Raw genomic sequence first — 27,412 nt, forward strand, 5'->3', positions numbered from 1 at the left:
GGCGCACCTGGCGCTTGCGCCGCACTTCGAACGAACGAGATTCGGCGCGCTGTCAACTAGCTGGAAGCTGGACTGGCTCTGGCTGCGCCGGCGCCCGCTTTCCGCGCGCGACCTGTTCTCCGCTTCCGAGAAGAACGACCTTCGACAGATCTGAACCGAGAGAGGAGGCACTCCCGCTACGACGCTATGCCTTCCGCCCTCACAATCGTGGAGTTTGAGGGAAAGTTCGAGTGGAAGCTCGCTGAGTACGAAAATGAGCAGACTTTCAGCCACGTGGTGGAGATTGCAAAGTCGGGACGGGCCAGATGTCGCAAGTGCGCGCCAGATCCACCCCAGCGCCCACCCTCCTTCAAAGTCTCGAAATCTCGACGTGCCTTACCGTGCCCGCCCTTTCCCCTTCCCTTCGAACCTCGCAGGTGCAGCGAGTTGATCGCCAAGGATAGCGTGCGTATCGGTGTTCCAATAAAGTGGCGCGGGGGTTTGTTTGGCTGGATATCCAGCTGGCAGCATCCCGCCTGCCTGCGCGTGCCAGGCGTCACCAGGGACGAGCTCCGCTGCGAACTGCACGGCGTTGACGCTCTCACGGACGAGCAGGCGGATGAAGTCCTCGACCAGCTCACCAGCGACAAAGGAGTCGAACTGGAAGAGGTGGACCCGAACGACCCGGCTTTCACCAAGCGCGAAGACCCCGTTCCAGAACTTCCTGCCCCCGCCGCGCTAACGAGACCGCTTCTGCAGTTTCAGAAGGAGGGTCTTGGCTGGATGGTTGCGAACGAGGCTGGAGCAGTGCGCGGTGGAATCCTCGCGGACGAGATGGGCATGGGCAAAACGATTCAGACGATCTCGCTTCTGCTACACGCTAAGGCAGAGCGCGCCAAAGCTGCGGTGGAGGCGGCAAAGGAGGGAAAGGCGCTCACCGCCGCAGAGAGACCAGGCCCGACCCTCATCGTGGTGCCGACGTCGGCGCTTGTGCAGTGGGAGGATGAAATCCGGAACTGTACCCAGCCCGGCTCGCTGAGCGTGCTCGTCTACTACAGTGACCGAAAGACAATGTCGAAGGAGACGCTGGAGGGCGTTGACGTGGTCCTGACAACGTACCCGGTGGTGGAGGGCGAGTGGCGCAAGGTGATCAATCGTGCAATGGTGGAGTGCGAGTACTGTGGCAAGAAGCTTCTACCGAGGTCCCTGGTGGTGCACCAGAAATATTTCTGCGGGCCCGACGCGGTGCGAACGGCGAAGCTGGCAATGCGGGAGAAGAAACAGAACGTCGCAAACGAGAAAGCCATGCGGACACTGAAGATTAAGCAAGGAAAAGCGAGTGATGTGGTTGAGGCTGCACTGCCAACACCTGGTAATCTCTACCGTGAGCTGATGTCAAAGGCTGGGCGACCGGCGATGTCCATGTACGACAGTGCCATCAAGGCGCGTCAGAATCCCAAAGACCCGACTGCCGTCGAAAGTGTAGATGACGCGTCTGACTCTGATGTTGTCATCGTGGGCGAGACCCCGGCAAAGGTAGAGGAGGAAGATGCGGTGCTAATGGCCGTGCTCGAGATATCAAGGCTAGAGGAAGAAGAAAGAAGGATTGCAGCAGCCAAGGTAGACGCAAACGCCCTGGCAAAGACTTCACGATCCCGAAAGCGCGCGGTCAAGGCGGTAACAGAGAATTCGGATGTGATTGGCTCGCATGCTCTCGTGCAGGCAGCATCATCTGGGGTCGAGTCAACGGTCAAGCGAGCCCACAGCAAGGCCACACAAATGAAGAAAGAAGAGCAGGATGATCCCATTGTCACCATTGGACAGCACACGAATGATGTGAAAGGCAAAGATACGCGTCAGGGTGTCAAGCCGAGAAATGTGAATGAGAATATCAACAAGGCTCCCGTCACCAGCAGAGGTCGTGCAAAGGGCAGAAATACCAAGGGCAAGGCTGTTGGCAAGCGCAAATCTCGCACAGGCGATGACAGCGACGACGACAAAAACTGGACCCCTGGTGTGGCAGAAAGTGCTCAAGAGGAGCATGATGCGCAGATAGCTCGCGCTGTTGCATCGGGCCATGAATTCGACGACGTCATCGTGTGTGGGGCCGTGGACGCTGGGAATCGCCGCTCCTCCACCGCCTCGGCATCTTCTGAAGGTGCTGAACCTGGAGATGATGACGTTGACCTCTCTGACTCTCTGCTTCACACTGTTGATTGGAACAGAATCGTCCTCGACGAGGCTCACAAAATAAAGGCTCGCACGACCAACACCGCAAAGTGCATCTATGCGCTGAAGTCCACAACAAAGTGGTGTCTGACCGGCACTCCTCTGCAGAACCGTGTTGGAGAGCTGTACTCACTTGTCAGGTTTCTACGCATGGACCCGCACGCATATTATTTCTGCAAGGTGAAAGGTTGTGAGTGCAAGAGCCTGTGCTGGAACTTTGGACCGAACCAAAAAGCGTGTACGCAGTGTGGACACCCGTCACCACGTCATTTCAGTCACTTCAATCAGCACGTCATCAATCCAATCAATCGCTATGGTTATGTGGGCGATGGTCGCAAGGGATTCCTGACCCTTCGGAAGGACATCCTCTTGCCTGCGCAGCTTCGACGCACAAAGGCTGAACGCGCGGAGGACGTTAAGCTGCCCTCGCTCACCATCAAAGTACATGTCTGCCAGATGGACGAGGTTGAAAGGGATTTCTATGAGTCTCTCTACATGCTCACTCGTGCTAAGTTTGACGGGTATGTGAAGAAGGGATCTGTGCTTCACAACTATGCCCACATTTTCGAACTACTCTCCAGACTCCGGCAGGCGTGTGATCACCCTTACCTCGTAGTACACTCCAAAAATAACGCCACAAAGACTCTTCCAGACATAAATAAACGCGCCAAAGTAAGTGGTGATGCAAAGGCTTCGGATAATGATGAGGCCATAATGGTGGCAGCTGTGAATGAACCCAAATATTGGTGCGGCATGTGCCAGGAGGAGGTTGACGCAGAAGATGCTGCACTCTCCGGATGCAAACACGTGTTTCACCGCGAGTGCATCATGCAGTACGCAAGCTGTGCCCCCGAGAAGGGTAAAAAGGTGACATGTCCTGTGTGCCGCGTGGCGCTCACCATTGACTTGCAGCCAAGTGATTTGTCCGGCGCGAATAAGCCCCCACGCAACGCAGCAGCACAGCACAAGAAGGACGAGCTGCCCTCCAAATCCATCCTGTCACGTATCGATCTATCCCAGTACACCAGCAGCGTCAAGGTCGACGCCTTGTTGAAAGGCCTTAACGATATGCGTTCCGGGAAAAATGGCCATCTGAATAAGGCAATCGTGTTCAGTCAATACACGTCCATGATTGAGATCGTTGACTGGCGGCTGAAGAAGGATCGCTTCACCGTAGCCAAGCTGCTCGGCAGCATGCCAATCACCCAGCGCGCGGCGAACCTAAAGGCATTCAGGGAGGATCCCAACGTCTCGGTGATTCTCATGTCACTCAAGTCCGGAGGTGAAGGTCTCAACTTGCAGGCGGCAAACTACGTGTTTGTGCTAGAGCCGTGGTGGAACCCCGCTGTGGAGATGCAAGCCATCATGCGCGCACACCGCATTGGGCAGACGAGGGGGGTCACAGCAGTTCGCTTCTCCACCAAAGACACCATAGAGGAGCGCATGATGCAGTTGCAGGAGAAGAAGAAGCTGGTATTCGAGGGATGCATGGATGGAAACCAGGAGGCGCTGGCGCAGCTCACAGAGGAGGACCTTCAGTTCCTATTCAAGCGATGAATAGTCTATCAAACCCCCCTAAGCAACCCGATTCGAACATTAATGAATAATACGAAGGTAGAGTGTGGAGCTTTTTAGACAGACAGTTCGATTTCTAAACCCTGATCTAACCTGCTTTTGATGGTACCAAACTCCATTCGCATCGAATTCGAAAAATAAAATACCTTCGTACCTTCGTATCATCGAGTAACACCCGTCAAAAAGTATACTACTTTTCTGCCAGTCTATAGACGGTCGAAAACTCATCGCCCGTGAAACGTTGATTAGCAATCTGAGAGGTCACGATGTGAGCATGACACTCTCAGGTCTGAAAGTTATTACGTCACGGTCCCTGGGTCTGAAAACCAGAAGAACTGGTTTGATAATTCTCGAGTCGTCAAGGGTCCACCAAGCCTCCTTCGCAAACAGCGCCGCAGCGGCCGTGAGGATCGAACGACAGGCGGGGCGTAGGCGTCTTCCCGCGTGCGTCGTGAGTTTCCTCGCTAACTCTTCCAGGCCAGCAGCGCATCGCGTCGAGTCCCGTGGAGAAGGGTCTTGGAAGGAGTTTCCAACTGGACCAGGTCAGGGACCACGCGTGGGGGCGAGCAGGTGTACACCGTTCGCCCTTGAGCGAAGTCATCGACGGGGGTTCGGAAACCTCGCCTTTCAACTCGGATTGAAGAGTGCGCAACGATGTCCACGTGAGTGCACCTCGGCATCGGTCACCCCGCGCCCACAGTGCTTGCCAAGCGCGAGGGCCCCACGGCGAGCAGGCATTTCAAGCTTGACCGACAGAGGGGCTGCTCGTGTCGAATCTCCCTCTTCCTTGGACATCTGGCTTCTGTCTCGCACCCGGTTTTGGCGATGGATTGCCGGTTTCCGTCGAAAGCGTCAGTCTCATTGATTTCACCCTCCTCGGAACCCGCGCGCGTGTGCTCGGGGATCTACCCTGCTCCCCGTCGCCCCTCGCTTTCCGACGGCCAGACCCCCTTAGGCGCATCTTGCAAAACGTGGCGATCAACACCTGACCCGTCCCGCTTCCTCTGCCTTTCTCACCCATACAGGTTCTCTGGATCGGGCCGAGCGCGCAGTGATCGCGATGCTGGTGGTCTCGCACGTGTACCAGTCGATTTCGGCGACCTGAGCAGCGAAGATGACGATGTCGGCCCCGGCAGCTCCAGGGTGAAGGTCGGGGCGCCCCCGGGAAAGAGTTTGGACAAAATTCAGCCCAGCCACGGGTGGGATGTGGACGGCGGTGCTTCGGACTCGGACTCGGACTTGGACCGGGAAGCTAAGACCAAGATCGATGGCGATGTCAGTGTCATCGCAGCCGAGCTGCGGGCAAGTCTGAGGGAGAAGCGCAAGCGTAATATTGGCTACATGAACCTCTGCCAGTACCTATTCTTCTGCCTGTTCTACATGTTGGTCGTTTACATCCAGTCAGACGCACTCAACGCATTCAATGTGCTGTCTTCGGTTCGAGACGCGGTAGTGCCAATGGACACTGACGGACGACCGCTTACTAAGATGGGCTCGCCGGTGGACATCTTGAACTGGCTCGTGGGCACTGCGTACCCGGTCTGGATCGATGAGGTCTGTGGTGACGGGGTCTGCAACGAGCCTTTCGAGTTCCCAGCGTATGGGAGGTTTGGATGCCGATCAGACTGCGGCCCGAACACTAACCTGACCACAGTGCTGATACAGGTCAGAGCGGACTTTAGGGACGATCTGTACTCCCCTCGGGCGCTTATGTCGGCGGTGACGTGGAACCTTTGTCGGCGCGACGAGGAGGCAAAGAAGGCGGGTTTCCCAGACATTTGCTGGTGGGAGGAGGACCGGAAGTTTACCAAGATCAAGGAAAACCACCTCGAGACCGTGAACGTCCCCCCAGACACGCTTTGGTTCATCGCCATTAAGGGTGACTACATGGGTCGCGTTGTGGGGAACATTTTTCTCACCGAAAGGGACGATCTACCTTGGGTAGGGACTATGCCCGAGTGGAAGGCGTGCAAGCGTAATGTGATTGGCTCACGTCGCAACATCGAGAGCAGACGCAGGCTTCTTGCCGTCGATGGGACGGAATCAGAGACATTCGACATGAATGCGGAAAGTCTGAAGACGCAGATGTCTACGCACAAGCGCATTGCCGAGCCAGGAGAGGGGCAGCGCCTGTTGGAGGAGGCCATGAAACATGCGCGCACGCCACAACCGCGAGGATCGCGAGGATTTGAGAAGTCAGACATTGCAAATGACCGAGTCGCTGTTGCTTCGGACGTCGAAGAGACGGTCGATGAAGTGTTCGACACAATGAAGCAAGTAGATGCGCGCGATCGACAACGCCGTGGGCTGCTGGGGATGAATGCTGTCCGCTTTGACGGCGTCAACGCCGGAGTAATTTCCCAAGGTGAGCTCAACTGGGCCATATCCGAGGAGCTCACATTCGAGGCTTGGGTCCGACCTGAGACTTCCGGGCGCATGCAAACTCTTGCGTTCGTGGGAACTGGCGACAGCCCAAGTTGGGGCATCATGCTGATGTGTCCTGCTGGGGATGGAATCGGTTGTTGTGGTTCGCACAAGTTGAACTCAGTGGCATTTTTCGTTCCCGGAACTTCATCAAACGAAGCGTGTGAGAGGATGCCCTCTTCCGACAAGGGCCTGGAGCTGGATGTATGGAGCCACATTGCGGTGATTGTGTCGGAGACCAACATGAACGTCACGTTCGTGATCAATGGTGTATACGCAGGTCACAATGACACCAACGTTATCATTCCAGACAATAGCAATGGACCATTTACTCTTGGTTGCATGAAGCTGGAATCGAATTGCCCATCACAGGGCTGCGGATGTTTCGTGGGTATGATCGATGACGTAAGGGTGTGGAACAAGGCGGTCAATGTGCCCTACATCCAGCGCTGGATGATGAGAATGGACAATACACATCCCGACTACAGCAATTTACAAGCACATTATGATTTCAACACGCACCTTGTAAACGAGGAGGGTCACACTGAGGTTGCTGGCGAACTCGTGTTCACCAGCTGGTCCGCACTTATGCATTCTAAGGATAGACATGGCTGGTCCCTCAAATTTGACCGCAACGAGCATTCTATCGCGACGACATCAGGCGATGGTATTCAGCCGGTGATCTTGGCTGGAAAACTTACTTTCGAGGCTTGGATCAAGCCAACAAGTATTGATGTGTCACAGGCTATTGCTGCCCTCGGAACAGATGGCTGGCAAGTGCTCCTGATGTGTGGCGGTCCCGGGTTGGGATGCTGTGGAGACCACGTCAATGGTTCGATTGGCTTCTGGATGGATAGTGAATGCAAATCAACACCCTCCTCGAAGGTTGGTGTTCAGGAAAATGAGTGGTCGCATATTGCTGTCGTGGTTGACGTGCACCAAAGACAAGTGTCCTTCTATGTAAACGGCGAAGATGCCGGTAGCACGCCGCACGCATCCAAAATTATCATTAAGGATGACACATCGAATGGTAGCTTTAGTCTCGGTGGCATCGCATCGTGTGGAGGGACCTCTGGCTCTCAATGCCTGGGCTACTCTGGTCTGATGGATGGTGTGCGACTTTGGAACACAACGAGATCGATTGTTGATATTCGCGAGGATAGATTCTTCGTGGCAAGCTATCATATGAGCGACTACGCGGAGGCCTCTTTGATTCTCGCATACGACGCCACGAATGCTACAGTTGAGGCCTTGCAGGATGGGTCGGCGACTGGTGCAGATGCAAATTTGGTGAACGTGAAATTTGCTTTCGACTCACCTAGGAGTGGGTTGCTCACAAACTTTTACTCTCAGCGCGATGAAAGCAACGCGAGCATATCGTTCGATGGCCTGACTGCGTACGGGCATGTGCCTTACACCAGCGACCTGGAATTCGATGACGAGCTCACATTTGAGGCTTGGATCAAGGCGAATGATCATAAACCGGGCACAATTGCTGCCATGGATGAAAACGGTTGGGGAGTTTTCAAGTTGTGCTCTCAGGGTTCTCACGGAATCGAGTCTGGATGCTGTCAAGAAAGAACACACAATAGCATTGCCTTCTTTCCAGGCCAGTCGACCTCAACTGATGGGATTTGCAGCAGTGCTTTTTCTACGGAGGATCCGATTCTCATTGGTCAATGGACGCACATCCTGGTGACAGTTAAAAGTGGTTCTTACGTTCACATGTACATCGACAATAAACTTCAACAACTATCAGATGCGACAGGTTCCATTACAGACCCAGCTTACTCTCGGCCTATCTTCAGGACTCGTGGTGAGAATGCAACAACAGGGAATGGACTCTTCATCGGTGCGCTGCCAAGCTGTGGGAGCACATGCATGATGTTGAATGCGACCCTGGATAAGATCCGCATTTGGAACGCCGCCGTGGATAAGGACACAATTGCAAATAATTATGCTTACCTTCCTGCTTCGGTGAATCCCAACTACGAGCATATCGTCGCCGACTTTGAGGTGAAGGGTAAACATGATGGTATCGTGGAAAATCTCGCAGGCATGGCGCAAGATATGCATTTGCTCGGAGCTGCATCCCTCGATTACGAAAATTTTGCGATGGTGGATCACCCTGTGCATGGCAGCGCACTGTACTTTGACGGTCACCGCATGTTCATGGAGGTGCGCGATCGCGAACCTGGATGGTTCAACTCAGATAACATGACCTTTGAAGCTTGGATTAAACCTAACGACATCAGCAGGGGTGAAATTCTGGCGATGAAGGACCTGTGGGGCTGGAGCGTTATGCTGATGTGCAGCGGCACAGAAGGAGAAAATTGCTGTGTTGATGGCGATCACCTGCAAGATTCAATAGCTTTCCATCCCTTTGATGGCCAAGGCCCATGCAGCGAATATCCATCGTCAACTTTACCGGTGCAACGTGGAGTCTGGAACCACGTTGCTGTGACGACGGAGAAGCTGAGTGGTGGTGGCCTGACAGTGAAATTTTTCGTGGACGGCATGGCTGCAGGGAAGTTCTCCAGTTTCGATTACACAGTGAGCGGCACCGGATCACATAATGGTACTATCACTTTTGGAAGGATTCCTGACAAGAGCTCTGCTTGCGAGGGAGGGTCATGTATGCAGTATATTGGCCACATGGACAACGTGCGCTTGTGGTCCATGACACTCGGAGGTGACACTCTGGCTCATTACAAGGACGTGCGCCTTGGACAGTTGCATCCTTATTGGCTAGCTCTTGTCTTTGGTTACGATTTCGATATTGGCGCCGCTGGTAACGGGATTGCTGTCGACATTTCGCAGAAATTCAATGCCAAAATCGAGTTTACAGGCGAGGAACAAGATTTAATTCAAGGACAGACGACTCATTGGCACGCAGATGAGCTGAATGTGGGCGAGGATTTCTTCCCTTCTCTCCCAAGGTCAATGTATTTTGATGGAAAGTCTGTTTATGGCGTGGACTTCCACCCAGAGCTTGCCCCTCCTGAGTCCATGACTTGGGAAGCCTGGATCCAACCAGATAAGATCGGTATTGATGAGCACAGGGCAGAAGTACTCACTAGTCTTGGAGATCCGCACATGGGATGGGGGGTTATGCTCATGTGTGGGAAAGGCGCTACTTCCCCTGGATGCTGTGAAAATGGAGATCACATCAAGGATTCGGTTGCCTTCTTTGCTGGGGAAAATGACGGGGATTGCAAAGATTATCCCTCATCCACTGGTCATGTGAATCGCGGTGATTGGAATCACGTTGCCATCACCGTCTCGCACATCGGAAATGGGAAACAAATCACCTTCTACATCAACGGAACAAAATCTGGTTCTTATTTTAGTGATGCTTATCGCATCGGCGATGGCGGAGGCGAGAATACCGATGAAGATGTGATGCTTGGATTCGGCGGCTTCTCATCATGCGAAATGATTGAATCAGAGGAGGAATCATGTGCCAGTTACCGCGGTTACATGGACAACCTCCGGCTCTGGAATGCTTCATTGGGGCAGGTTGCCATCATGACCAACATGTTTGACTACATCCATGAAGACAACATCTACTTGCCGTACCTCATTGCTGAGTACCTTTTTGACGGTGGCAGCAGTAATTCTGTTGGCGACAAGCACGACTTGAACGTGCCTTTGTTTGAGTGGCACACAGCACTCTCCACGAGCGAGACGCGTGAACTCAAAACTGGCATACCTGCAGAGTCTGCTGATGCGGCTGCACTGTTCTCTGGATCAATCATGTATACTGGACCATACACTGATGCTCTTTCGCAGCTAAAGACAAGCGACTTCACACTCGAAGCGTGGATACGGCCAGATGCTGGAATCGAGGGCCAGATGATTGCCATGCTTGGTGACTTTGGTTGGGGAGTGATGCTCACGTGCAACGGAACTGGAAACGGATGCTGCAGCGGGTCTGCGCACATGGACAATACCATCGCGCTCGTCACCGACGCTTCGTGCATGGATTTCCCTACCTCAGATGCAGCTGTGAGGCGGAACGAGTGGAATCATATTGCGATCGTCGTCACTCCCAGTTCTAAGCATGTTGATTTCTTCATCAACGGGACCGCAGCCGGCTCGCACACGGGTGATTTCACAATAGAAGATGGGAATCAGACGGGGATCTTCATTGGTGGAACTCCGGAATGTCAGCTTACCTCTCACACCTGCATGATGTACAGCGGCTTGATGGATAACGTTCATATTTGGAGCACGGCCTTGACACCCAAAGCCATCAGAGTTGTGATGAATCATGAAATACCCGAGGATGATAACATTATTAGCAGCTTGATCGCCAGCTATGCTTTTGACGGCCATTCTGAAGACACTGCGGGCGAGCATCATCTCAATCGTACGGGTATTAATATTCAACACCTCTGGCCCTTCTCCATCGATGAAAACAGAGAACTGGGTCCCAAAAAGACGACAAATCCGACATCTGACGCTCTTTACTTTGATGGCGTGGAAACCCTGGTCTCAGTTCCTTTCAGCGAAAACCTTGTTCAATCTTCCATGACATTTGAGGTTTGGATAAAACCAGATGAAAAAGCCAGGGGTGGTTTGATCGCATCTATGGGTATCGGTGGCTGGGGCGTCATGTTGATGTGTAATTATGATGCATCATACGCTGACAACGCTGGTTGTTGTGAAGGAGGGAACCACATAGAGAATTCTATTGGTTTTTTTGCTTATGGCAACAGCGATACTGATTGCGTTAGTGTGCCATCTTCTTCTCTGGCTGTCGAGCCCGGGGAGTGGAATCACGTTGCCATCACCTTCGCAGCGCCTTTCAGCAGGTCAAACCCCCGCAAAACTGACCCAGAGCTTTGTTTCTATGTCAACGGCGAACAGGCAGGGTGCTCCTCAGATCCGGGTTACATCGTCAGTAAGGGTGCCGAGTCAAGCGATTTTACTATTGGCGGTTATGACGACTCAAGCTGTGGTTCTGGCAGCTGCGCCGGCCCTGGTTCACGCTATAAGGGGTACATGGATAATCTTCGAATTTGGAAGGCTCCGATCGATGCCAAGTCTATTGCCCTTTACATGCAACGTGACGCCGAGTCTAAACACCCATACTTTGATGTGTTGGTGGCTGACTTTAACTTTTGGCCGGACGCTTCTGACCATACAAAGTTGGACGACAAGACTGGTCAGTTCCATGCAACAGTAACGGCGGGCGCCTTTTTCGACCCTGAGGAGGACCAGTACTTATGGAATCCTCGCTATACTGATTTGGTTGGCCTTCCCAAGCAAGGACCAAGCGCGATGTACTTCAACGGAGTTGATCAGTATGTCAAGGTTCCCAACAGCGCCAAGTTGGCCTTTGACGATTTCCTCACGTTTGAGGCGTGGATCAAACCTATGAGCCCCACGCCATACTCCGAGCCCATCGTGACTTTCGGCGACCTTTGTTGGTCGGTGTATCTTCTCTGTGGAGGTGAGGGTCACATGTGCTGCGGAAATCATACTGACGGGTCAATTGGAGTACTTTCGCATAATGGAGATGATGCCAATACTTGTGCAAACGCTCCATCCTCTACGCAAGCCGTGAAGTACCAGGAGTGGAATCACATCGCAGTGACCCTGGACAACGAATTCAAGAACATCACCTTCTACGTCAACGGGGAATTTGCCGGGAACCAAGTCTCGTGGGATGCGTCCATTTGCAGTCTCACCAGCACCAGCCGCGGAGACCTTGTCCTTGGCAACTTTGAGGCATGTCCCGACTGCTCTCCGTTCCTGGGCTACATGGATGAGATTCGCATTTACAAAACGATTGTTAACGTTGATGCACTTGATCTCTTCAGGACCATACCTGTTTCTGCAGCACACCCAAACTGGAACGAACTCGTCGCGTATTACCGATTCAGCCATGGGAATTCATCAACTGTGTATGATTCCAGCCCTGCGGGTGGTCTCGATGGAGCAATTCATTCGGGTGTGCCGGTTGAGTACCTTGTGTGGAGGTCGGATCACGACCAGGTGTCCGCACCAGGCCTACCGGCTCCCCCACCTTCTCCGCCGTTCCCTCCGCCTCAACAAGGTCCGAGCTCCCTCTATTTCAACGGCCGTGATACGTACATCAAAGTCGATCGCAGTGACTACGGCGATAGTTTGACTCCACACGGCGCAATCACGTTCGAGGCCTGGATCCGACCAGACATGGAGGTGCGCGCACAGACAATCGCAATGCTCGGAGACCTTGGTTGGGGCGTGATGTTGATGTGTGGCAAAGGACAAGGCGTTGGCTGCTGTGGCAATCATTTGGAAAGTTCGCTTGGCTTCTGGACTGCTAACATCTTCCCGAACGCTGGAGCATGCGCTTCAATTCCTTCATCCAACAAAACGGTAACTCGAGGAGCCTGGAGTCATATCGCAGTTGTCGCAGAGACCAAACCTTTCAACGAAAACTCAGTCACGTTCTACATCAATGGCATTGTTGCTGGACGCACAATCGGCTCATCCGTCTCTGTGAATGATGGCATCGGCGACTTCTACATTGGAGGCTTGGGCGAGCGCTGTCCTTTGTGCGTCATGTACAAGGGTCACATCGACGAGGTGAAATATTATACCGCTGCACTTACAGCAGAAGAGATTGTTTTCCTCAAGGACTTTGCTGCGGCTGATTGGCATCCAGAGATTGCAAATCTAGCGCTCTACTACAAGTTTGACTCTGCGAGTGGCGATGCGGTCATTGAAAGAAGAAATCCATCTGCTCCTCCCTTATCTGGTGAAATCGTTTCATCTGACGCTGATCACGTCATATGGGACACCGAGCTGCTGAAGGACGCTTTGGACGCCCCCGCGCCACCGCCTATGCCACCGCCACCTGTATCACCACCACCAGGACAGACTGTCGATGCTTCTTTATACTTTAATGGCCATGACACAAGGGTCATGATACCTTTCCATGCGGAGCTAGTGCCACAAGATTTCTTAACTTTTGATGCATGGATCAAACCCGACATGGATGTCAAGGGTGAGGTTATTGCCATGATGGGGACTTGGGGTTGGGGCATCATGCTCATGTGCCCTGGCGGCACTGGGAAGGGCTGCTGCGGCACTCACGTGACCAATTCAATTGGCTTTTGGAGCGAGAACGTGACTTCTCCTCGTGCCTGTGAGAGACAGCCCTCATCAACACGAGGCGTCACCCGCGGGACATGGAATCATATCACGGTCGCAGTCAATAACTCCAATGAGGTGCACTTCTACATCGATGGGACTCACGCAGGCTCCCAAACGCAAAATGACCTCACAAAAATTGCAATCAATATGGGCAGCCTCAGGCGCGACCTGAAGATTGGTGGAGGCCCCTGCCCTGATGGATGCCTTAACTACAAGGGCTACATCGACGAGGTTAGCATCTTCAACGACTTATGGTCTAAGGAATACATATGGGATAGGAGAGGCATGCGACTGGACCCTTCCCTGCCAAATGCCATCGCCGCTTACACCTTCACGCGCACTGAGTACAAAGCGAACGGAACAAATATTCAGGAATTATACGGTCGCCAGGGATTTGACGGCGTCCTTCTTTCCAGTGACCTTCCTCAGTTTGTGTGGAGCAATGATGATTATGTTTCATTAACGCAAATCCCACCGCCGCCGCCCTCGCCTCCACCATTCTACGATGAGAGGTACCGAGGTCCGAGCTCACTTTACTTTGATGGAGTGGATGTCTCAGCTCTCATCCGCGAACAGCAGAACGACCCGCTAGAATTCAATTTCTCAGGCGGGGACACTTTCTTTGCCGATGAACCTTCGGGTTACATGACCTTTGAGGCTTGGATTATGCCAGAACGTGTAGATAAGTATCAGTTCATCGCATCAGTCGGTGTCTCAGGGAGTGACGACGTCTCCAACTGGGGTATCGCGATTATGTGTGGAAGAGGTCGAGGGCCAGGTTGCTGTGGAGATCCAAAATACACGGATGGTTCCATTGGATTTGTCGCAACCAAAAGTTCTACGGAGCTTCTGGCTTGTTCTCTGGCTTATTCGTCGAATTCGTCTTTCCCGGATTCTGACAAGCTTCAAAGCAACACGTGGCAACACATAGTGAGTACCTCCCCCCCCGCCCCTTCTGGCCGTTTACTTCGTAACCCAGCCCGCATTTTTCTCTGGAGGCATTTCTACAGCCCCGGTGTGGTCGATAGATATCTTTGAACTAGCTAACATACATCTCATATTGAACTAGCTAACGTGAACTCTCACCTTTCTTCTGCAGGCCGTCGTGGTGGATGCACATGCTACTCCAGAGAACACTCGGCCAGAGTTTCTAGTGAGATCCGTTCATTTTTACATCGGGGGCAAACCAGCCGGGAGTTATACGACGGAGAAGTACGAGAGAATTCACTTCCCCATGTCCAAAGATTACAACAAAGTCGGATACAATGACAAAAGTGGCTTACATCTCGGGCACGGCTTCTGCGGGAGGTATTTTTCTAGTGCCTTTACTGGCAAAACAGAAAAGAATCACTGTTGGCATTTCAAGGGTCACATTGACGAGCTCAAGTTGTGGAAAACGGCGATGTCGACAACCAATGTGGAGACTCACCACCTGAATCCAGTCCTCTCGTGGCACCCAGATCTTTCGCACCTCATGTATTACTTCAGATTCGACCATGGTAGTGGCGTCAACATTGTCCCAAAGAATTACACAGTCGGCCAGCACGTTCAATCACGGGGTACAAACATGATACTATATCCTGAAAAGAAGTTGGAATTAATTTGGGACAATAAAACTCACCATCCCGCGTTACCTGAGGGCAGTATCCATGCGCCGCCGCCGCCTCCCCCGTCTCCGCCTCCGCCGCCGCCGCAGGAAGGCAAAGCTGTGATGTCCTTCAATGGATACGACACGTTGCTTGCGACGCCGTTCGATTCCGCGCTTGCTCCGTCTGACTACATCACATTTCAGGCCTGGATATATCCCAAGGAGATCAACAGAGCGCAAGTGATTGCTATGATGGGCATCGACGGATGGGCCGTGATGCTGACATGCCCTGAAGGTAGCGGAGCTGGTTGCTGTGGCACCGAGGATACGCATGCATCCGGGTCGCTGATGTTCTGGACTTCACCCTTCCCAGGTGAGGACAACTGCGAGGTTGCGCCGACTTCGACAAAACAAGTTAAGCTACGTCAATGGCAGCATGTGGTGAGTAAAGTGTCACGTTTTTCTGCGTCAACTGTTTTTCCTCTCTCCAGCACCTGAATCAATCGTGAAAATTTCCATCTTCTCGACTAACTCTAAGCTCCTTGCACCTCTGCTGTAGGCTGTGGTGGCTGATGTTTACGGCGGCACGGTGAGCTTCTATATCGACGGTGAATCTGCAGGAATGTCATACGTGCACATAAACAAAGAGGCCTGGGAGTTCACAACGGAAGAAAGCAAGCGGAAACAAAGAGGCCTGCACATCGGACAGAGTGGCAGATGCAAGTGCTTGCAATACAAAGGTTTTATCGATGAAATCAGCGTTTGGAATGCCGCGATTTCTCCGGCAGATATCAGATTGCACTGGAAAACCGAGCCTGTCGAATGGCACACTAATTTCGACGACATCATCGCGTACTGGAAGTTCAATACGGCACACAGGTTGCCAAGTGGCAACATCACTTCAGAGTACGCAGTAGAAGGATCTGGCGACAAAAAGATAAACATCACAATCGTCGAATCGTCAGATCAAGACCAAACGCTATTCTTCAACAAGACACAGATGATGGGCATTCCGATTCCCACATACTTCCCGCCTTCAGCTCTTGCGCCTTCACCACCACCGCTGCCACCGCCGAGTCCCCCGCCGCAGCTTGGTCCAAGTGCCATCTACTTCAATGGCAAGGACACCCAAGTCAAGTTCAATTTCTCGAGCAACACAGATGAAATGATAAACCATTTTGCGCCCCAAGATGCTTTCACCTTTGAGGCTTGGGTCAAACCATCCACTATTGATAAGCTCCAGTTCATCGCTGCTATTGACAATTACGGCTGGGGGATATCGTTGATGTGCAACCACGGCGTTGGATGCTGCGACAAACATCAACCCGGTGCGTTGTCCTTTTGGACACACGAAGGTCCTGACCCGTCAAATTGTGAGAATTCAATTTCTTCCAATCGAGGCTTAACGGTGAATAAATGGCAACACATCGCTGTTGTCGTGTCAATTAGACCAACTGAGACGGATGATGCAGGCTGGACCCATAAGCTGCCGTCAAGTGTGAAGTTCTACATTGACGGTGAGCCCGCTGGGTGGAAGGAGACACTCCCTGCCCAACCACAGAAAGATCAGATTCGCATCTTGAATGGTACGGACTACAAGCTTAGTAAACCGAGCGCGATGTATTTCGGTAGATTCGGCACGTGCCAATGCATGATGTACAAGGGTTTCCTCGACGAAGTCCGCATGTGGCACGCTTCATTGGCTGGTGAAACAATCAAATCATTCAAGGATCTTGGCCTTGTTAACTGGCACCCCAACTTTGAGGATGTCCTTGCCTACTATAAATTTGACAGGTCCTACGGCTCGGTGGTCTACGACAGGAGCGCTCTCAGAAATGACCCATACAACGTCACAGAAGATGCAGGTTATCAAGGCGTCATCACCTCAACTGACGCGGAGTATTCGATGTGGAATAACTCAACCAACGTGAATGTCCCCGATTCCGCCCCAAGTCCTCCTTCTCCGCCTCCTCCGGGTATGACTGCATCTGATGGCGCCTCTTTGTACTTTAACGGTGAAGATTCTATGGGTGTCGTCGAGTATCATCCGGCCATGACGCCAGAAGAGGTGTTCACATTTGAGGCCTGGATCCGCCCTGAGAATCTTGACAGATATCAGCAAATTGTTGGCATCTCGAACGATGGTTGGGCAATTGATTTGACCTGCAATTTGCCGAGCAATAACGCCACGGATTACCAAAACACGATGTGTACCAATCACTCGGATGGCACGATTATATTCTATCAAGGTCGCGAGTCTGTGGGTTGTGATGCTGTCTTGGCGTCAAACTTCACGGTGATGAAAAATGCCTGGAACCACATCGCGGTAACAATAGTCCGCGGAGAAAGTGTCAAGTTCTACATCAATGGGACATCCGCAGGGACCTACACCACCTCCCCAGGCGCGGAGGGCACACGGGTTGTCACGAATGACTGCCTGGCGATGTCCAATGGCACCAAATACATTGATCCACGCGTCGGAGAGCTTCATTCCTACCTCACTTTTGGTGGTTACCATGGGAAGTGTGCAGATGATAAGATTCGCTGCCTGTTCTTCACTGGTCACATCGATGAGGTAAGGTTTTGGGAAGCCGAGCTTGCTCGAAAGGATATCAAGTTTTTCATGAATTACGGCGTCGTCTCTTGGCACCCAAATGCTGGTCACATCATCGCCTACTACAAATTCGACAGAGGTTACGAGATCGTCGCGCACGAGTACTTCCACACCAGAGGTTTCGACGTGGAGCTCAGGACAAACAGGACGGATCAGATATGGGACACCAACACATCTGTTGCTGCTCCTGCGATCGATTCACCCGCCTCTCCTCCTCCACCACCGATGCCGTCACCGCCGCCGCCAGAGCCCTCTTTGCCTCCCGCACCCCCTCCAAAACCACGAGGAATGTACGAGCCTCGCGAAAACGAGGGAAACACAGCAATCTACTTTGACGGCTCTGCATCATACGGCGAGATTCACTCGACACCGCGCCTCACTTCTTTCGCAAGCACGCAAGCACTTACAGTTGAGGCATGGATCAAGCCTGACACCAGCGGTGATGAGTTTGCACGACTGCAAACAATTGCCATGCTTGGTAATCTCGGCTGGGGCGTTCAGCTCATGTGCCCGCATGGCTCAGGATTTGGATGCTGCGGCGATCACAAGATGCGAGCGGTGGGCTTCTTCATGGACAGCAAACCGAACGAGCTCACTTGCAAGGACACCATGAGCTCCGACGTTGGCGTTGATCTCAATCGCTGGACCCACATTGCGGTTGTGGTGAATCCAAGAGGCTGGGTCGAAAAGTTCTATTACGATGTGGAAGCCATCGCCCCATCGCCTCCCCCGCCGTCGCCCCCCCCGCCGCCGCCATCTCCTCCGCCTCCCCCGCCGTCGCCGCCCCCATCTCCTCCGCCGCCGTCGCCGCCCCCATCTCCTCCGCCCCCATCTCCGCTTGCGCCAGGGGAAGGATTCGGCGGTTGCGAGTGCACGTGCGAAGGGAAGATAGTTGCGGATATTAACGTCACAGATGATCAAGGCGGCCAGGGTGTCTCGGAAAGCTTTTGCACGGCATCATGGGGGCCAGAACAATGTGAATTCATGGCGAACCAAACTATGATCTCGACCTGCACCTCGAACTTCACTGTCAATTGGGTGTACAATTCTTCATATACTGGGGCCAACTTCGACGGTTCAGGCCAGACAAACGGGAGGCGCCTGCTGACGGCGGCTCGGTCCGCGTATCAGGCCGCGTCCCAAGGCAGGAGGCGCATGCTGAGTTACGAATCGAGTGCATCCTGGTCTTCCCGCGAGACGTTCATCGGGGAAGACATTGGAACTGTCCCGGACCCGACCAGAGTTGACCAGACGTACACGGAACTCGTCGGGATCTACGCGGTTTGCGACTATCCTGATGTGCGCGTGGATCCCGACCTGAACACGGCGAGGACGAGGATGTGGATGATCGAGGTTGAAGTCACTATGGCTAATTTCACACGACGCTCAGTTGTGAGACCTCTCGCCGCAGGCTACAAAGATGACGTGGTGGACTGCATGTACGCGAGCCCGAGCGAAATTGAGGCGGCGTGGAATTCAAAATCGGATGTCTCCTTGGCGCCGAAAGCCAGCGAACCACCGGGCATAGGGATCCGGGAAATGTTCCTGATGCCGTACAGCGATGACTTCCCCTACGCCTATCCTGACGCTCATGAGACGACCCACAATTTCACTTGCAACGATTGTTTCCCTCGCGCTGAATCCGGTGAGTGGGACGGGATCGCTTTTGCCGTGCACTCGACTGCTGCTGCTGACGCAATGGTGGGTGAATCATTCAAGCTCACACATGTCTCTTTTGGAGGCGACGAGATGGGTGGCGTGGAAAAGGAAGCTGACTTTGTGAAACTTCCTGAGTATCACAACACCACCTCAGCGAAATACATTGCGTATCGCTGTGAACCAGGCGCGACTGCCGTGGACGATATGCTCTACATGGTCGGCTTCAAGTTTACTGTGGAGTCGGCGGTTGTCAGAGTGTCCTCCGCTGACTTGACAGGGAATGCATTATCTCCTGCGAGAGTTCAGAACCAAACTTGTTCTGAATTGACTACAGGTAACATCAATGATTACGTCAACATCGATACATACCGCGCGGCAAACGAGACTGACCTTGCTTTGGGCGTTAAACAGCCTGGTGTGGGTGTCAGTGACGTTCGCATCTCAACGCGTATGGACGTTCGAGCGCTCCGGATTAATCCTCACCCATGGGATGACGTTGGGAGTGCCGTTCCGACGCATGGATATCAAATTGCTGCGAACGACCAGATGGTTCCGTACTTTGTCGAGATTGTCGGCAGTAACCTTACCAAGAGTCCTCACAAGAACCTCGCGAAGTTCCATCAGATTGGGACCCGGCGTAAGCAGAGGCTTGAATACCACACGACAGTCAGCTTTTATGTTGACGGGTCAAAGGCGGGTGCCTTCTTGAACCATTCAATGACTGATGACACGGGAGTACCCAGTGAGTTCAAGCTGAGGATGATGCAACCACTGACGATCGGCCGAGAGAAGGATCCATCACTTTGGATCGGCAGATTGGGATCAGCTTGTGATGATCCCGGCTGCATCCATTACAAAGGGTCTATCGATGAGTTGAGAATTTGGGAAGATGCCGTCACCCAATCTAATCTAAACTTCTGGGCAGATTACAAGATAAAATCGTGGCACAACAATTTCCAAGATTTGGTTGCATATTATGACTTCACATACAATCCGGCCTCGCCAATGTCTGTGCGCGCACGAAGCGCCAACATGACCGTGCTTCACGATGCATGGCACGACAACACTACTGGAATAATTGACGCGACCGTGGATGAGGATATGACGTTGCGCCTGATTGACACTAAGTGGCTCTACAACGGCTTTGCGAAAGATGTGAGTGTGGATGTCTCTTCAGACGCCGGCAGCATGGCGCCGCCGAGTCCGCCTGCACCTCAACCAAGTCCACCACCGAGCCCGCCACCTCCCACTAACTTCGCAGCAGGATACGTCTGCCCGTTCAAGTGCTCTGACCGGGTGGATTACGAATGCCCCTGTTATTCTCAGGCTTGTCAGATGCAAATACTTGAGTTTGGAAAGGCGGATGTTGCATGCCTTCAGATAATCACAGGTTACTGCTTGGCTGGCGGTCAGGTTGAGGAAAAGGAACCCTGTGCGAAATTTGTCGAACGCCCGGTTACGATTCGAAAAGCGTCTCCTCTTGCGCCTTTGACGTTGTCCCCCGACACCGCGCCTGGTGGTATCAGTATGGACTTCCCCGCGGGTGCGTTTACATCTGAAGTAGATGTTGCGATCAGTGCGTTCTCAGACTTCAGCGAAATTAAAGCTGGCACTGGGCCTTTCCCTGATAAGCCTTCGTCTGACATGATCGTCTTGCAGCCGCACGGCACACAGCTCGCAGAGCCCGTCCGGATGTCGATTCCTTTCGAGATGGGGTCAGGTGGCAACTTTTCAATGGGCAAGACTGCATCTCCAGACTCGACCATCTGGAACGTGCTGGAAGTCAACGTCACTAACGCCTGTGATGTCCCGGGACAGACAAAGTGCGATGTGGCCACCGAGTGCGGAACTCCCAGACAATGCAAGTGGGGCTTCGCTGCAGGGTTCATAAGCTCTTTCTCAGTCGTCGCGGTATTCCCAGCACCGCAGCCACTCCCTGAATTGGGTGACATAACATTGCCCGATGGGTACACATGCCCCTTTACCTGCACTGGCACAAAAGAGTTTGATTACGTCAATAAAAGGGACAACATCTGCCCTTGCAAATTGTCTAAGTGCGCTGACAACCGCCTGGATATTATCAGCGCTGATTTCCCATGCGTGCAGGGCATGATTGATTATTGCGCTGTTGCCCCTGGATGGTTCTATGAGCCAGCAAATTGCTGGCCATACCACGCCAGAAATATTAGTATCGACGTTGTCAGCGGCATCCATCACACGTACAAAAATACTCCAGTACTGGGTGATCGTCACGTGGCAATCAGTTGGCCCGATGTACCGAGCCCACTGGAGATATTGGTGACCGAAGTTGCTCGAGAAGATCTTGAGAACTTCAAGGATAAACTTCCTGATGATTACGCAGAGGCCAAATCAGATTATATCTTCATCAGACACAATGGAACATCACAAGACGACGTTAAGTTCACCCTGCGCATACCGTTCGACTCGAGACTCATTGTGAACACCGATTACAAGGAGGCATTCAAGCTCGCATATCTGGGGAGCACGACCGCTTCGAAGTGGGAAGAGGTTGCCGAGACGGATGTCAAATTCTACCAACGCGGCGAAGAGCCGAAGCACTGGTCCTTGAGCGGGCAAGATTGGTATAATCAAAATACGTGGACGAATTGGTACGATCAAAGCACGTGGACGGAAGAAGAGGTGAAGGCATCATACAAGGGCAGGTACGAAGAAGAAGGCAGTTTCAACACGGCTTACAGTGAAAGCTGGACGTCCTGGTTTGACGAAATGTACGACAAGGACCCGCCCAAACACTTTGACAACACTTCCGTCATTTGGTACATGGAGGCGAACGTCACGAAGTTTGGTGTGTACTGCGTCATGGAACTGGGTTACAACAAGCCTCCCCCTCCCCCACCGCCACCTCAGATTCCACCTCCACCGAGCCCACCGCCCCCGTCTCCTCCACCATGGCCAGACGTAGAGCAGGGTTCCACTGAGCTGATTTTCAATCTGAAATTCCCTGGAATCTCAAGGAACAGAATCTACGAGGAGAAAGCTGCAGGTAAAAGTCTATCTGGTCGGCGGCGGCAACTCCTCGCTCCTTCGTTTGGAAATCACGATATGGTTCTCAATGCTCTCCAGCAGCATTTTGGGAATCTGATTTCCGATGAGGTTCGCACTGGCAGGCGTTTACTCAACGACCAAAATCAGGCTTTCATATTTCTGCAAGCGTTGAAGGATGCCATGATGGATCGATCTGGACTTACTTCGGATTACGTCCGTAACGGCGCCGTCAGCCCCGCTGATGACGATACATCAATCACGGTGGAGTTTTCATTGGTGTTCAAGGAAATACGCGCTGGCCAGCCGGGACGAATCACCCCCGGAATGGTGGATGAATTGACCAGTGGCTCCACGATGGAAAATTCTGTTTTGAAGTCATCTATCGCAAACAAATTGTCGGAATATGGCTTCAGCTCGGATTTCAGATTGGCTGCTGCGACTTGGGGTCTCGACGGTTCGCCAAAGGAAGTGGTCGTTGTCCCGCCTCCTCCACCGCCGCCGAATCCACCGCCGCCTCTCATCAAGAGGGTTGTCGCACCTCCGCCGCCGTTTCCTCCGCCGCTGCCAGTCTACAAGCTTCCAGATTTTCCATCGCCACCTCCAGCTCCACCGCCCTTCCCACCGCCGTTTCCTCCACCATTTGAATTGTTTGCTCCAAAGCCGCCGCCACCGCTTCCGCCGCCACCGCCTGAGTTGACTCCTCCAGTGATCACACTCAAGCTTGGCGATTCTTGCGTGCCGGACGACAAAGAGCTGTACACGGTGGTTTGCACGCTGACCCAGACGGTCATCTCAAACATTTGGTCGGACCCAGGCTTCACTGCGATCGATAACGTGGAGGGCGCATATCCTATCGAAAGGGTCACTGTTCAAGGTTGGCCTGCTTTGGGTGAATCCAAGCTTGGGCAAATCGACTTGTCCCTAGAGAAGATTGACACACCTTACACAATTACGTACGACGTAGCAGATGGGTCTGTAAACAAGAACCAAGCGATCCAGATGACTCGCAAGGTTTACGTGCTGCCCCCCTGTGAGGTCACAGAGAAGTGCAAGCCCAAGTTGTGCAAGGCTCTATCGACAGCGACAGAAATCGTCTGCGAGACCTGTGACGCCAGCGGAAACACTTTTTGCCTTGTGGAGCAAGAAGTCCGAGAGGTTGCTGACCTTCGGCCCCCGATCATCACGACCGAAAGGCAGCTCAAAGTAAACGACGGTCCGGACAAGCGATACAGCTTCCGTTCCACAGATGAGAGTGGGAAAGAGATGGTCGTGAATTACGTTGAGCAAGGGCAAACTTTTATTGATCCTGGTGCCTCTGCGGTCGAGATCGTCACCAGCACTGATCAAAAGACTCAGGTCGCGACAGTCACCACGTCTGATATCTCCGGTGACATCACAACAAAGATAATCGGGAACAAGGATACGGAGTTACTGCAGCCTGGTGTATTCTTTCGGTACAAATACGAAATCACACAAACTGATGGAACGATTCTCAGTGCAATCCGACCCGTGATCATCCTCAACCCTTGCGTCACAACAAAGACGGGCTCGTTCGGTGACATTATTGGATCAAAAGCAGTGCCGATGTATAAAGGCCCAGACGGAAAGGATAAAGAAGAGCGCCTATGCGAAGATGCGGAGCTCGAACTGAAGACTGGCGTGAAAAGGTATAAATCCACTGCGGCATGTTCTATCAATGGCTTGTGTATCGGTCTTGAGGAGACACAGGTCGATGAGGTTGAGGAGAAGCCAAACGAACCGCCCGTGGTGAAACTCTATGGTGCGAACGTCGTTGAAATACTTGCAGGCCAAGCGTGGCAGATATGTCTCCCTGGGTCCTCCGCCGACGCCCTATGCGACAGGGGTATCGATGAAGCGCTCTCATTTGACCCTGAGCAGGGGAAAATCACAAACAAGCTGATCAAGGTCTGCGCCGGTGAGGATGGAAAGGGGGGTGCCATCTTCGCAGACTCGCATGAGTCGATTAAAGGAGGACAATCTCTCAGCAGAGTATGCGGCTTCAACACCTTCAATCCCGGAACCTTCACTGTCGACTACTCTTTCTTCGACAACGAGGGGCTTTCCTCGAGAGTCTTCCGGCAGGTGATTGTCAAACCCGACTGCACAAAGCTCAGAGCGGGTAATGGCGAGCCAGAGTTTCTGTGTGAAAACAAGGTGCTGGATGAAAATGGCTTGGAGGCCTACGTCTGCTCCGTGAACAATTATTGCGTTGGCGATCTCGTGGAGACAGTCGTCGAGTTGGTTGAGAGTCCTCCTGTGATTGAGCTGAATGTTGTTCCAGGCGTTGTCGACAAGACTGTGAACGTCAGGAAATATCAGCCGTACAAGCCGTGCGAGGTGAACCCTGCCACTGGTGAAATGATATTGCCGGAAAACACGTTCTTTGGCGATGGGCTCTGCGACCCGGGCGTCACCGCTTATGATATTAAACAGGAACGTGGCCAAGGAGGTGAGATTTTAGAGGTGAGGAAAAATCTGACCACCGAGGTCCTTTCCTGTCCTCCAATTGAGTGCCAGTCGCTTGAAAAATGCGACGATCACCTTTACACCAACAAGGGCTTGGATGGCTGCATTGACACAAATGTGGAAGGAGAAGTCCAGATTGAATTCACCATCCGTGACGATGCATCGCAGATTTCGAAGGTGTACCGCACAATCAATGTCATAGGACCCTGCCCCATTGGGTATGAATACTGCCCAGGTGTACAGGAAGATCAAGCTTGCCAACTGGAGGAGGTATGTCAAAATGCCGCCGCACTCGCTGCCGCCGCCGCCGCCACTGAAGAAGTCGCTGATACGGAAGCTCCAAAGTTTACTCGGTTTGTACCGAAATCCGCAATAATGCTCGAATATGGAATCGATTATGTGGGCACGAGAACGCCTTTCAAGCCCTGTTATGATGCTGACGATCGTTTGACCGCTAACGATATGTTGGCACGTGGCACTGCGAACGCCACAGAGTATCCGTGTGCAATGCGGGCTACTGACAACCAAGAGGGCGAGGTCTCACAATACATCCAGGTCACACAAGTGATCACAGGGTCCGAGAGCTTCTTTGCAATTGATCAACACGGCACGGGAGTGATCCCTCCGGGTCAGTACACGTACCAGTACACAGTCTCAGATCTTGCTGGAAATGATGCCACTGAGACGTTGATTATCAACGTGGTGCTTCGCAAGTTTGTGCTCCTTCCAGATATTGCGATAAACAGGACACTGTTTGAAGAAAACAACTTCCAGAAGAATTTCAAGGAGTCATTCGCTAAGGATCTCATTGACTACGGCCTTCCTGAGAATGTCATCTTCAATGGATATGAGGACCTTGAGCTGCTCAACATCACTGATTCTGGAACCGACAAGAAGTTTACAGTTAAGGTGACGTACTTCGAGCTCCCGGCTGGTGTGAATGCCAACGGAACTCCGTCCAGCAGCAGTCGCCGACGCCGTCTACTCGCCAACACGATTGCCGGTGGTGCAACTTCTGGCGTGAGCAGCTCTTTGTCTAGTGCCGCAACTGCCTCATCGGGCACAAACCAGACAATTAACGTTACCGCAAGTGCAACAGAGGGATCTGATTCACCAACTGTTGACATGGACGCAGCTGTGCTCGCGTCTATCGCCGGCGAAATTTCTGTGATCAGCAATCAAATTTCTGCTTCCATGGCAGGTCTTGACGACATGATCACTGCAGTTGCTGCCTCAGGTGGTAACCCTTCAGCTTATAAGCAGCGCATAGCAGATTATTGGAAGAGTCTGCTCGTCGCCGCTGATGAGACCACGAAAGGACTGCAGTCGCAGGCGGAGGAAACATTACGTGTACTCGATGCCACTATCAGCGTGCAGCAGGAAGCGCTCAACTCAGTCTTGGAGCTCGAAGTTCTTCTTAAGAAACAGGCTGACGAGCTCAAGGCCGCTCTGGATGCACTTGGCGAGGACACGAACAATGAGCTTGGCAAAGCATGCCAATTTCGCTCTAATATTGGTGGTGCTGAAATTTTCTTCAACGTCACGAAATATTCTCCTTTGGGAATGCCGCCGCCTGCCCCAGCCCCCCCGCCTTCTCCGCCTATGCCGCCTCCACCTCCACCATCTCCGCCTGCACCATCACCACCCCCATCTTCTGGTCGTCGCCTTCTGGAGGTGACTGAGGATGAGGAGAGGCTGCATCACCTTGTCGCTGGACTCCTCGAAGTATCCGATGACATGGAAATCGATCAATTTGGAGACCAACACCATGAGAGTGGCAGAAGACATCTGTTGGCCACGCCGTCGTCTGGTTCCTCTCCCTCAGCTGGCTGGACTGCGGCAAAATCTTCGGTAACTGACTGGAAAGGGTATGACGTTCTGCAGGGCGGTCCAAGTGAACAGTACAAGGCTCCCAAATCCTACATCGGTCGCCGATTTGTGAGCAACACAAACCGCATGGTGGGTGGTCTGCTGATTCATCAGGTGCGAAGCGAATTCAGCGAGTGTGAAGGGACCAAATTCAAGCACATTGCCTCATCGTGCCGATCCGATGAGCCCTCTGTCAAACCTTTTGGCGTCGATCCCGTTTTCCGACGCCCTGAGGCCGGCCAGGGAACCTTGGAATCACTGTATAATGTGAAGCTTGAAGATTTTGTAGGCGATTACTACAACACTTCTCAAGCATCAGGTTCACTTCGCGCAAGCACATCGGAAAAAGGGGGTGTGCCTTACGGCTTCATCCACAGAGAAGTACCGGGATACCAACCTGGGTTCCCTGTGTACATCGACATAGCCGCCACTCGCGGGCACGTTGCCAACCTTATTCAGTACCTCAAGGAAGGTCTATTCTTTGACGCATCGACACGATCTGTCACCGCACAGGCTGTCACGTACAACCCAAATCTAAGGCAGCTTGCAAACGTTATGGTGATCTTCAATTTCACAGAGGCAGGAGACCTCTCTGTGTCACACAAGATAACCAACATGAACGTGAAGTGGTACACAGAATGGAATGACCAAAACAACGATGGCCTGAACGATGGATTGGTGCAGCTAACGCTTGAGATCATACTCGTTGGGATGATCACTTACGCTGCTTCACTCGAGCTGAGAGAATTTGTGAGCGTCTGTATGGATGAGCGCTCAGTTTTAGCAGGTATGCAGGTGCACTTTGCTAATTT

The 27,412-nt window shown here is 52.7% G+C and overlaps 2 protein-coding genes across 2 annotated transcripts; both read left to right on the forward strand.

The window, feature by feature from the left end:
• Positions 1-186: 186 nt before the first annotated feature.
• Positions 187-3,765, forward strand: MICPUN_81085 (SNF2 super family; the record flags this gene model as incomplete). Its single annotated transcript, XM_002501320.1, has 5 exons — positions 187-314; positions 417-1,485; positions 1,750-1,900; positions 2,153-2,823; positions 2,899-3,765. The coding sequence occupies 5 exons, from the start codon at positions 187-189 to the stop codon at positions 3,763-3,765; spliced, it is 2,886 nt and encodes a 961-aa protein (XP_002501366.1).
• Positions 3,766-4,608: 843 nt separating this feature from the next.
• Positions 4,609-27,409, forward strand: MICPUN_57825 (predicted protein; the record flags this gene model as incomplete). The annotated part of the gene is given in 4 exon segments (XM_002501321.1): positions 4,609-14,286; positions 14,456-15,385; positions 15,504-27,395; positions 27,407-27,409. 4 exon segments carry the CDS (start codon positions 4,609-4,611, stop codon positions 27,407-27,409), a joined length of 22,503 nt encoding a protein of 7,500 aa, XP_002501367.1.
• Positions 27,410-27,412: the final 3 nt, after the last annotated feature.

The sequence above is a fragment of the Micromonas commoda genome, chromosome 4 (assembly GCF_000090985.2).
Source record: "Micromonas commoda chromosome 4, complete sequence".
NCBI classification, from domain to species: Eukaryota; Viridiplantae; Chlorophyta; class Mamiellophyceae; order Mamiellales; family Mamiellaceae; genus Micromonas; species Micromonas commoda.